This window comes from Alligator mississippiensis, chromosome 5, assembly GCF_030867095.1.
Source record: "Alligator mississippiensis isolate rAllMis1 chromosome 5, rAllMis1, whole genome shotgun sequence".
Lineage (NCBI taxonomy): Eukaryota > Metazoa > Chordata > Crocodylia > Alligatoridae > Alligator > Alligator mississippiensis.
In genome coordinates this window covers 164,668,346-164,681,219 of record NC_081828.1, presented here as the reverse complement: position 1 = coordinate 164,681,219, position 12,874 = coordinate 164,668,346, and the positions used below count along the sequence as shown (strand labels likewise).

General features: G+C 37.7%; 1 protein-coding gene across 1 annotated transcript in view; it reads right to left on the bottom strand.

Annotated features, from left to right (window-relative positions):
• Positions 1-4,069: 4,069 nt before the first annotated feature.
• The window catches only part of MEOX2 (mesenchyme homeobox 2), a 71,817-nt gene continuing 63,012 nt past the window's right edge, over positions 4,070-12,874 (bottom strand). The window contains exon 3 of the mRNA XM_006275576.4: positions 4,070-5,424. Coding sequence (XP_006275638.1) covers positions 5,200-5,424 — 225 coding nt within the window. The 3' untranslated portion in view covers positions 4,070-5,199. The remainder of the gene's footprint in view (positions 5,425-12,874) is intronic.

Sequence of the window (12,874 nt, the reverse complement as noted above, 5' to 3'; positions counted from 1 at the left end):
TTTATATCTTTGTGCCTCCTCACAAACACTGTAAGAGTGCAAGGTCTAACTCTGTTTCCTAGTTTGCATGGAAAAGAATCATTTTAATTCAGCTTTCTTGATTGCAAGAATAAAATACAAAAAAGTTAACTTGAAACCCAGCCTATTGTGCAAACTGTGGAAAGGCACAGCTAGGGAGGTCTTCTCTGTTATTCTTTCTTTGACCTTGTTTTTTTTTTTTTAAATCATTTTCATAGTTACCCTTGGAGAAGGAAAGGAGGAAGAGAAAAAGATGGGGAGGGGAGTGGGGAGGAATAAAAAACACAAGCATTTTGTGAATTCCCAAACCTCCTCAATTTTTTGATTAAATAATTTTAGTCAGCCCATAAGTAATGGTGTGTTCTTTAACCACACCTCTTGAATTGTTATCAAGTGATACAAATACCTGAATTGGAAATAAACAAAAAAAGGAAAAGAAAAAGTTAAGGCCCCTTAATAAAGAAGAAATTAACCTCCTTAAACAAGGACTGCTTTATATGCTAAAGATGATCAAAGAAGTGCAATCCATTTATCCACAAAATTGACATACATTAAAAAAGAAACTATTTAAATACATACGTCTTTAAAGGCAATTTAATTCAGTTTTTAAGAAGATTATAATCATCATTCCTATTTCAAGTCTTATTTCAGGCTTATTGATGCATTGAGGATAGGAGAGTCACAGAATGATGGATTCTAGACAGAGGAAGCAACAGTTTACTGTAGCTCAAATAATTGGAAAGTTAACATCTTCCATACAGGATTCACTAGTAGTCAAAACCGGTGGATGGAAAGCCAGTTTGGCAAGGTTTCATTTGTGACTACTACTGACCAGCTTTGTGATCTTGAGCAAATTATGATCTCTGTGTGCCTAATTTCATTCAGCTGTAAGCAGTAGTCTCCAAGTAGCTATCCAAGATACCTTAGACTTAAACTGGTAGAAATACTGTCACCTCTGAGAAATCACAAGCAGGGGAAATAAAAAAATGAAACACGAAACAGTTCAAATCAAACTTCTTTTCTCAGGTCTGGCTTTATTTACACAAAAGTGCCTGGATCTTGCTAAGAATCTCTTAATGTCACACACTGAAAGTAACCTCACTGGTTTCAAAGAGCAAGTCTTTCCACAAACACATTTCAAACCAAGGCCTAAGCAACCCAAAGCAACTAGCTATCAGAGCCTGCCAACTTTCAGCAATCTGAAAGCTGCTAAACACCCCCTTTCTTCATTGTCCAACCCAGAAAACCTGGATTGTCGTGTAACTTCTTTCATCAGGATGCTGTGAATATGAGGAACCTTGAATAAAACCTGCTTTGTGAATGGCTCCCAAAATTTTACAGGGGCTTACCAGGGTTTCAACCGGCTTGTGTCTGGTTGTCATACGGGGAAAACAGAATAAAGGTGCAAGGAGCCATCTCCGCTCATGTCTGCACTCCCCCAGTACAAGCATCACTCTTTCTGCATTTATAAATAAAGAACTCCTAGAACCTTGTGCCAATTCCTCTCACAGTGATCCACTGCTAAGCAGCTCTCAATAGGGGTCCTTGTGCCATTTGTACAAAGATGGAGATTATTATTATTTAAAATTATTTTAAAAAGTCATCTTGGAAACACTTTTGCACATGCTTAAGTTTACATATATCCTCCACTCATTTAATACTTTCTTCAGACTAACTAATACAATAGCATGCAGAATTTCTAAGAGCATGTAAACAAGTATATTTTTTCTCTCACTAGAAGTAATGTGACATCATGACCTGTCCTTTTGCATACTAAAGACACATTGGTTGACATTTAAAAAAAAGAAAAGAAAAAGCGATTCTTTTGAAGAGAGTAAATTCTACGTGCAATAACACTTAGTCAGATTTTGCTACCATTAATCATATTGGTTGCTACTTTAACTCACAAGTATCCTGAATAAAATGAATGTAGCTACTCATAGAATAAGGTACAACTCAAAGTGCATTGAAGGGGAGCAGAATCTTGCCCAGCCTTGTTGAGTATTATTTTTACATTAAGTTAATGTCAAAATGTTAAAGAACAAATCAAAGGCTGAATCCAGAAATTTTATGGTCTAATTTTACACCTGATACTAAGGTCAGCAAGAAACAGATATGGAAAGTAAGAAGGAAGGAGCAGGTATAGCTCATAATGTTAATTTAGTATGATTCATCAAGATACATTTACCACTGTTTTATTAAAGCTGTGACCTATATTTAGAAAACAAAAATGCAGAAGTTTCAGGTTTACAGAAGCTTTTTTAAAAACCAAATTCAAGCCAAATTTAGCTTGAATTTGGTGAATAACTGCAGCTGAAAAAATAGGGAAAATTTGGGAACAATAACTTTTTGCAACAATCTATTTCAAGGCAGTGTTTTGTATTACAATGTAGCTAGATTTAATATAAGCAAGATAAAACAAATAAAAAATGATACGTTTTGTCTTAGATCAGACAAAACTTCCCAAACTGGAAATTAAGTCTCTCTCTGAATTTATACTTTGCCCACTATATATATAGATATATATACACACACACACACACACACACACACACACACACACACACACACACCCCTTAGAGAGAGAGAGGGGAGAAATTATATATATATATACACATTTTTCTATCCAAATCCAATATCAAATAATTTTGGATGAGGATATTCAACAAATAAAAGTTAACATTTATGATCCATTAGAACCTACAGTGTAATGTTAGCGTGTGGAATAGTCTCCCAAAGAAAGTGATGAATGCAACAGCATTTAGACTTTTAAACACTATCTACATCAGAAGATCAGCATGTAATATAGGGTATTGACTGAAGTAGCAAGTGAATCACACTTACAAATGTTTCACAGAAACATTTCAGCCAGCCTCTGCCATTTTGTCTGGAACATTTCTGAATGCTGCAGTCTCCTCTAGCACTTAAGACAGGCCCCAGGAACCCACAGCCCTGCTGTTTGCTTACAGGAATGGCAGGGCAGAAGGGAGGGGAGGAGAGTGGATTGCTGAGCAGAGGTAAGCAAGGCGGGGGTTCCCTAGCCCTGCCACCAGCGTCTGGCACTCTAGCTCCAACCCTCTCTCTCACGTCTCAACCCAGCAGAGAAGTAGAGAGAACTCTAGCACCAGCCCTGGTAAGAGGCAGAATTAAGCCCAGCGGCAGGTCTGGCAGAGATGGGAGTTCCAGTGAGACCCCTGCAACACCCCAGGCCCGGAGCAGGACCCAATGCCTGGACAGCAGGCAGACTGTCCTCCTGCTGTCCCTTCCTTCCCTGTCCAGATGTAAGAAACTGTGAAATGCTCCAAAATAGGACTTTATTTCAAGAGGTACTATTTTGGAATGTTTCAGACACTTTTAGTATGGTTCAAAAGGCTTCTCTGTGCATACAACTGGCCCTTAGAAACATTTTTAATTGTTACATATGTCCACACCAAGGAAACAAATCTACACTGGAAAGGAACTGGATTATGCTATAGAATGGTCATCACTGTGTTGAATACTTAAGATGCTACAGTACTCACAGCTGTGTATCACTGGTAAATTCTTACTGGTACTTTGTTTTTAAGACTTCTGTTAAGATAATCCAACTTCCTTTATTTTTCTTTTCTTCCATTCCAGTTTATCTCCTATTTCTGGTTGCTTAATAACTTTGTTTGGAGCAGCTTACTTTTACAAAAGTATTACAACAAAGCTTTACATCACCTTTCTGAGCAGTTACCCTTTTCTCCATTTCCACAAGACACAACAGAATCTCCATTTAGCATCTGCCTCAGATCTGGGAAAATGGTTTAATGTGCTCTTGTTGTTTTTGGCTGCAGACATCATTAGCTGAGGACTGCTTTTTCCTGCTAGAGGAAAGAGTTTCCCAAATGGATCAAGGTAGGAGGTTCATCCAAGATCAAAAGCGTGAGTTTGAAAACACAGTTTTGCATTGTCCAAAGGAGGACAAGATGTAGGAAGGCCTAAAGTGCAAGAGCTGATTAAATAAAATAAAATAAAATAAAATAAAATACTTATATGCTTCTTATGAAATCACTGTATGGAGACCAGATTTATTTAAAAAGGATCATTTATTAAACATTTTTTCTTTACAAAGTACAATCAATGTTTTGTATTAAGGTTTGCTTTTTGGTGTTTGGCTGTATGTACACAAAAGTCTGTAACAGAAAACACGTCTCAATTTTACATTTGGGACATAATACTGGAGTTTTATTTTGAAGTCATATAGTTGATTGCTACCAATATAAGCAGTCAATAAAAACTTTCAACTCATCTGCTGGTTTTAAAACCTCAAGATGAAGACACAGCATTTCTACAGAGTGTAGCACTTACCAAGGTACTCAATTGCAACGTAGTAGTGATGTGTAACTCTTAATGGAGGTGAGGAAAAAAGTACAGAATAAATTCTGAACATGAGTGGAACATTAAGTTCTTTCTAGCAAGGTCACTGAACTACCCTTATGATCCTAAAAAAAATCACTTTTGCAGTTATAAAATAAGAAGAATTGAGGAGCTAGGTAAGTTTAATAATACCCTATTAGCAGCAGTTGATAGTAAATGCAACATAAGTTTTGTTTTGTCTGTAGTACAAGGACATGCCCTATCAGACACTACTGTACTGTTCTCTACTTGAACACAGGTGTCTGCATGTATTGTATGTCTTTGAGAAAACAAAACAAAAATAAAGAGACAAGAAGCCATTTATCGTCATGAGTGACTATTGCCATCAGCTAATATGAATGCATTGCTAAAATTAGTGAAGACAGGAAAATGCTGTAAGGTAAATATATACAGAGTTAAAATACATTTCTTATCCACTAGATAGTGATTTTGTGGCACTGTGGTTTTTCAGAGTATAACGTCTTTTGAGCAATGTAATCTTCAGTGCAAGCTAAAGCAAAAATACCTGCCCGCCATCATAAACATGACAAACACATCTGGAATGTTCAAAGCAAGTTCATCTTCCACTTCTCCACTCTTGAGGCACCTTTAAGACATGGCACTTACTGTAAACCATCTAAAAATCAAGAAAAGCAGGCACGATACGCCTGAATTTTTCATATCAATTTAAAAAAAAAAATCGCTGCCAGAGTCACTTGCATACGTAAACGATGCCTGTGTAAGGCTTGCCATCATAGCATTTCTTTCCTGAGAACGGAGCTGGGATCATCTCTTTGAGTATCATAAGTGTGCATGCTCAGAGCTGTGATCACTGTCGTGGCTGTCATCATTCGCTAGTGAGTCCCCCGTGTGCTGGAGGCTAGCTGCACCAATTCCAGGAAGCTCTGAGGGAAGCAGTGTGCCCTTTTTCACATTTACCAGTTCTTTTTCCCGGGCAGCTGCCCCTTGCTGGCCCCCTTTTACCCGCTTCCATTTCATTCGTCTGTTCTGGAACCAAACTTTTACCTTAAAAAAAAGAAAGACAAGACAGAGTTGTTATGGGTTATCAAAATTATTTATTAGCATTCCAAAAACGAACTGTGTTTTACTTGTGTAGTGCCCAACAGCACGAGGTTCTTCACAGAGCAAAAACAAGGACAACGGGTTTTCTCTAAAGAGCTGCAAACTGATGTTAGGCAATGTAACACAAGTGCATGCATGTGCAGATCTAGGGTTTTGAAAAGGACAGGGTGCAGATTTTGTTTCATTAGTCTTGCAGTCATTATAGCTAAATGTGCATTGCTTATTCAGGTTTGCAATATGAAATATAGCCTTCTTGAGTGTCTTGATAGTGTATCTAATACTGTTACTCATTCTACCCCAGAGTTAAAATTACCACACCTGAGTTAAGGTTTTTACTTAGAGCTAAAAACAGTCTGCAGGCCTGTGAAATAGAGAAGTGAGATTACCAGGAATGGCTAACAAACAGCAAAATTGCTTGATTAATGGAACACCAAGACCATTAAAGAGGAGAGAGGGTCATTAATACCTGTGGAGTGTAGAGCGATTGACAGGAATCAAGTAGTTATTATAATAAGCCATGCAGTCAATGAATAAGCCCTCAGCATTGCCTGAGTAGAAATGCTGCTGCCTCTCCCAGGCAGTTGGTTTTAAACTTTGGGTAGAGTAGGACTCAAGAGGCCAACAGCATCGCTGTACCTCCAGATCCATCCCATAGTAAACAACAGGAGGATGAATGGAATGATGAAATACAAACAGCCTCACAGTAAGAAAGTAACAGTTTCCTAAAATACACAGCACTGCTACAGTGCCCTCCACTGGAGGAACTTAAAAACTCCTTAAAACATTAGTAATTCTTATATCAGTATTTTCCTCATTTCAGAGAGAAGGAAATTGAGCATATAGGTGGGATTAAATGATTGTGCCTTAATACTGATTTATACCCCCTTTATTTTCACAGGTTTTCAAGTATTTCTTTCAAAGTATGCTGGATACCTGGGAAGTATACAATGGAACATGAGAGTTTTGTTCTAAAGCAGGACTAGAGAAAAACAAGTGGGCTTTTTTTCCTTCCCACGATTAGTTTCAACCCACCAAGCACTTCTAATATACCCTCTTTCAAAATTCTGTCTTACTGGTATTACCAATAGCACTGGATGGTTATTTTTTCCCAGAAAAGTATTTTAGTTGAAAAAAAAAAAATAGTTTCTGAAAAGGCACTGAAATCATTGACACATTTGAGTCAAAATTCAATTAATAGTTTCAGCCAAAAGAAAACAAATCAAAATTAAACCTTCTTTAATTTTGAAATTTAGCTGTCTTTTTAATTAAGCTGCAAAAATCCTGCCCAAAACGAAAGGCTGTGGTCCACCTGAATTTTGTATTTACTTGTTTTGTAACCAAACCAAAAAAAAAAAAAACTTGTGTATTGCAAGTATACACCTGAAATAATTTTCTCCTGCTACCAAATATTCAAAATTTCAGGCAAGTGATTTTGTAACTGTATTGGGGGGGGTAGAAGGGGGGGGGGATCAGAGGGAACTCAAATATACCATGCAAAAATGGTCGTGATTCCAGATCTACCCCGTCATTGACCCTGAAGGTAAATTTTGTAAAAAAGGGAGCAGTAAAAACACCTACTTCAACATATCACAGTTAATGATGAATTAGAATTCCCTCAACCATATCTTTTTGCCTTTTTTAATATGAAGAGTTTGCACAAAATTTTACAAAGCAAGGAAAATTTCTCCCTGGACAGTGTCTTTGAATTCTTGGCGTATTATCTGCTGTGTTTAGTAGGATGCATTTCAAAGTTTTCAAAAGACATGGCAAGGAGTAGTTCACAGCAGGACACATCATCCGACGTGAGTAACAGCACCACAAAAATGCTGCTTTACTGAATTTATTTTGTAGGTCCCGGAAATCTCAGTGTTTAACCTTTAATATTTTGAATTTTATATTAAAATTTTATAGTATCATAATTAAATTTTGAAGGTTACAATTTGTTCTTGTATTTATTTCACTTACAGCATTGCTATTAAAGTCAATCTAAACTATTAAAGCTGATCATTTGGAAACCAGACAAAACTTATTTTAAGTTAGTTAAGAGCTTATCATTCTACCACATTTTTTCCTTTAGTCTATCCAACAGAGCCAAAAAATCTGGCTAGTAAAGAAAATGTGTGTAAAGTGGAAGATATTTATTACTGACTGCTGTGATGTTCGGAATTATCATACTTAGGTCATATATCAGAGGCTTCCATAGGAACAGTGTCTTCTAAAGGGAATAAGTCCTATGCTATACTGGCAGCTCTTTTGTGGAAGTTATAATGTCATTTTTTACAATAAAGTTTGCCTTGTAAAAGACACTACAGCACCGATGCCAAACACTGTAGTAAAGCGGCAATCTTAGGGAAAGCGGAAAAAAAGGACACTAGATTAGACATTATTATTACAAAATATGATCATTCTTTTTCTTAAATAAACATCCTAAGGATATTTTTTCTTCAAAGGAAAATGTGTGCACATTTAAAGTAGTAGGGTGATGTATATCTGTGTTGGTCCAGGAATTATGCAAGGGGCAAAGATTTCTTAGGGGGATATATTTTATTGGACCAACTGCATAGGTGGGATAGAATCAGACAGGCTTTCAAATGCAAGACATGAAGATGACATGAAGAGGAAGAATGTCTTGCATTCAATAGCTTGTCTAACTCTATCCCACCTATGCAGTTGGTCCAATAAAAGATATCACCCTAAGAAATCTTTGCCGCTTGATATTTAAAAGGTCTGAAGTAGCACTCAGGATACTGTTGTGACTCAGACATCACAGGACTATAACACTGTCAAAAGCATAACACTAAGATCTGTCGTCACCTTGTTTTGCTGAAACCACGCTTGCATATTTTAGTTACTTAGACAAAATCATTTGCTTTCTTGCATATATTTATGTTTATATAAAGGTCAGAGAGGGCATGTCCAGAACACACGTGTGTTTTCCCCAAGGACAAACAGCAGTGGCACATAGTTGTGCTGCTGATGCTTATCCACAGGGAATGCCTGTGCACGTGCGCTTTGGTGCACAGCAAGTTACCCTGGGTGGGGTAGGGGAGACTGGGGCCAGAACCTGGGCTCGTCCCAACAGCCTTATCTGGGGTCATGGGGGCCTTCCAGGGCTACAGCCATGGCAAACTGGGCATGTGGAAACTGACCGGCAGCTAGAGCATGGTCCTGGCTAGCCAGGCTCCAGTTTCAGGTGACACATGCTGCCGCCACGTGCGCTGACCTGCTTTTTTCTGGCGTGTGTTTTTTTTACATTAGGTGCCAAAAAAAAAATGCCGTGCTGCAGATTAGCAGTGCGACAAATGCCTGCATGTATGCGCTCATCTGGATGTGCCCAGGGAAACGATTTTCCTTTTGCAAAATAAAGAAATGGTACATTCTTTGTACTAGCTGTGGGACCCAGCAAGCAACTCAATGCTTGCTAGTGCCTCAAAACCCAAGAAAGAATGTGCTTAGTGAAGATGTGGACTTAGACTCTTGGCTAAGTGAGCACACAGGTTAGGGAAGAAAAACGTGCAGATGCATCCTTTAGGACAGGGGCGGGCAATTATTTTGGGCAGAGGGCCACTTACTGAGTGTTGGCAAGCCATCGAGGGCCACATGATAGGTAGCCCAGGGCAGATAAATATTAGTTTTCTCAATATTTTAGGGGCTCCATGGGCCGGATAGAATGGCCTGGTGGGCTGCAGCTGGCCCCTGGGCCACATTTTGCCCACCCCTTCTTTAGGAGAATATTGTCATGAAGCTTGCACTACCCACATACTTCCTTACATGCAGACAAACTGAGTAGTCTGCATGGGATTTGAATGAAGGTAGATCCTGGCCTGATTTAGGTGCCCAACTCCTATGTCTAAATATTTTTAAGAGCTAGCGTCTGTCTTTAGGAGGTATTCATATCATGAACAGGCAAGGTTAGAACCTTGCCTGCCTACGTCCTTAGACCAACATGGCTACAACCAAAAACTCAGCATTCATATCATGAAGACACAATTACCAACCATTATCTGCTGCTTCAGACCATGAACAGAATTAAATCAAACCAATTTACAAAATCACTGGTAATTCTTTTAGTTGAAAGATTGAAGAACTGAACTAAATGCAAGTGATCCAAGCAATTGCTGTTTCATGAATTTGACTTTTACTATTAGTAACATAATAGAATAAAAATTAAGGATAAAAAAAATGCTTGGGAGATTTATCAGTACATTTTGTATAGCAAAATCATACTCTGGAAAGTTATTCAAATTAGCTTATACAGGGCATGGCCAAATGTTCAGTACTGTACATTTATAGCAACTTCAAAAGGAGAGGGGTAGATGCTTCTTGGGAACATGCAACAGCTGTTACACTGTAACTATAATGTGTATGATTCCCCCTAGTCTTCTGTAACTTTGACCCTGGATGAAACCTGGAGTGGTTCTGCTACATTTGCATTGCTACAGGCTGATATAAATTACATTCCAGTCCAAGCAGCAGCTTCCCCTGCCCTTTTGCAGCTGCTATGTTTGTCCATACCCACAATCATATCAACTTAAATTAAGAAGAAAAGGCATAGAAAAAAGTAAGGGTACTAATAAATAGCAGGTAAGTAAATAAAATTGTCTATTCAAGTATCACAAAATGCTAGTTCCTGTTTTAACATCCTCGGTGTTCTGAAAAAGCAAGAGAAAAGCAGATTAAAAAGACTCAGAGGTAACTGGGAAGACTCAGAAACAACACAAAGAAACACCAAGAAAAATATCAACAGTCATAAAAAGAACTAATAGGAGGATATAAATAAACTAAACAACTTGGGAAATACAAGCTAATATATCTAGGCGAAAAGTTCTTCCAAATATAGAAATATGGGAAGCAGTAATGCTGAAAGAAAGAGAAGCTTGATAGTGGACAGCAAAATTGAAAGCAGGGTTGTCATATGATGTAGCAGTATAAATACTCAAAATGCACACAAAGAATGTGTGGGTGCACACAGGGAAGTAACTAGCAGAAATACAGTACCCTGGTTCTGTCAGGCTTTGGTGTGACTGTATTCATTTTTAGACACATTATTACAACACTAACAGAAAAACTGGAGGTTGCAACTAGGGGGAAATACTAAAGTGTCAGATTAAGGAAAAGAATCCTGGGTGAATCTTAGAGTAGAGACATATGAACACTTGATCATGTGGTAAAAAAAAAAGCTTGGCCTTTACTGCCTGTCAGTTTTGCCATGATAACTACCCATGTATAAGTTCTTACCTTATAGTAGATGAAAGTAAAACTCATTTTAGTTATGTACACGCATACTTTAAGATCATCATAGTTTAAAAGTAGCATAAGCCAGGTCTACACTGGCAAAGGTATATTACACTGGCCAAGCATTCTTAATACATGTGTAATAATGCTCATATTGTTAATAATGGCACACATCTTATTCCTGCCTTCCTAAGCAAAGGAGGGGGAAAAAACCTAACCTACACTGGCAAAGGCACAATTTTACTGATATAAGTGCTTCTGAATGCTTTTGCCAGCATGGCAATGGCAGTCACAAATCACACCTCACCACACCCCTGGACTGACACAGCTGTGCTGGCAAAAGCATGTAGTATAAACCTGGCTTTAGACTCCCTCTAAACTTTAGGTGCCGTAGGGTAAAATTCAGAGTTGACGTACAAAGTGAAATAAAATTTCTCTTAGTGCTTATAAACATTTTATTTCCCTTAGACCTTTACATCTGCTCTGTTTAAATTAAAAGAAGCTAGGCAGATACGATTTACACCCCACGAAGATGAAAGATAGAAGTTTAAGCAGGACCAAGACTGTGTAATGCTACTACCCCTTCAAACTCCTCAGCCAAACAAGCACAAATGCAATTGTGTTCTGTTATTGCAGAATTTGGCATCATCCTCAGGAAAGAATAACGCCTAAGAAGTAGTCACTCCAGGGCAGAAGGGTGGCCAAAGCCCATTGACCATTTAAATCTTAATTAAGGCCTTGAAATAAGTATATTCTAAAGATATTTGCTGGCCCTGTACAAGAGGACCATGCTCTTCTTCCTCTGTTTTACAAGGTGAGGTTTATACCAAGTCCTATACCTGTTTAATGATTTTAGATTAGGAGTTTGTAACAAATTACAACTACAATACTTTGAATGAATATTTCATAGCAGGATAATTACAAATGCTCTGAATCTCTGAGCACAATTTAGTTAAATACTATACTTAGATAACTTCAAATACAGAGATTTCTCTCTCTAAATACAATAACACGTATTTATAAATTCTAAATATAAGGTGGAATGAAATTGAGTACTGAAAACATTAGATTGTATTTATTTGCTCAATCTGCTTACTGCAGGGATTGCTATTAATCTCACCTGCTTTGTTAGATGAGGAAATACTTCATAATTGGGACTGAACAAACACTGAAGGAAAAAATAAACAACTTCCAGTAATATAGGACCTGATCCAAAACAATATTTAGCAAGAATCTTTCCACTGACTGTAAGACACTTTGGATCAGGCCTTTCATGCTCATGTTCTAATAATAGGAGAAAGGCCTTTCCCATGCTATTTCCTCTAGAGATCAGATTCAGATATCTGAAATCTGAACTTCCTTTGGATTTTGAGAATAGTCAATAATGGGTAGAAAAAATAGTTACTGATATATGATACAGCTACATTTTAGTAATAGGAAAGAAGCATGAAGAACTACGTGTGCCATTTAATTCAAATTCATAGAAACCTTCACTTTGCAGACTTATAGTATGGTTGAAACCATTAAGTGCCTTGTCTGAAATGACATGCTGTGTATACAGAGGAAGAAGGGGGATGGGGGCAGTCAATGATCAAGTAACCTAGAAAAATTAAAACGGACAAACTTTTCTCTAAAGTAGGATGAACTACAGCATTTGCTCTACATTTTTCTGAACAACTATAACCTATTCACAGCAATGTGCCCAGATACAAATATTTATATCTACTAATATGGAGTCTGTGGAGTATTTTTGTGACATCCTCAGTGACCACTACCTTCACAGGAGTTCACATATGTAGCATGTCCTTGAATTGAGCTCTTGTTGCTTATTAACTATGTAAGATGACACATTTTTGCATGTATACTCTTTCCTTCTCTCTCTCTCTCTCTAAGTACACATATATAAGCACACATTCTCTATGCAGCACAATTTTATGTATAGAACAAGTGTATGCTTGTGTGTTTGTGGGTTAATGGGTGTGTGTGAATGCAGAGATAAAGAGAAAGGAATGAAGGAAAATGATGGGCAGGTTAGAGAAGTTGGTATTATCAACTATTTGTAAATCAGGAGTTATGGACTGATCTTGTAAGCACATCTGCTCACTAGTACGAAAGCATAGATTCTTTTCCCTTAGTCAACAAGTTATTTAGCATCTGC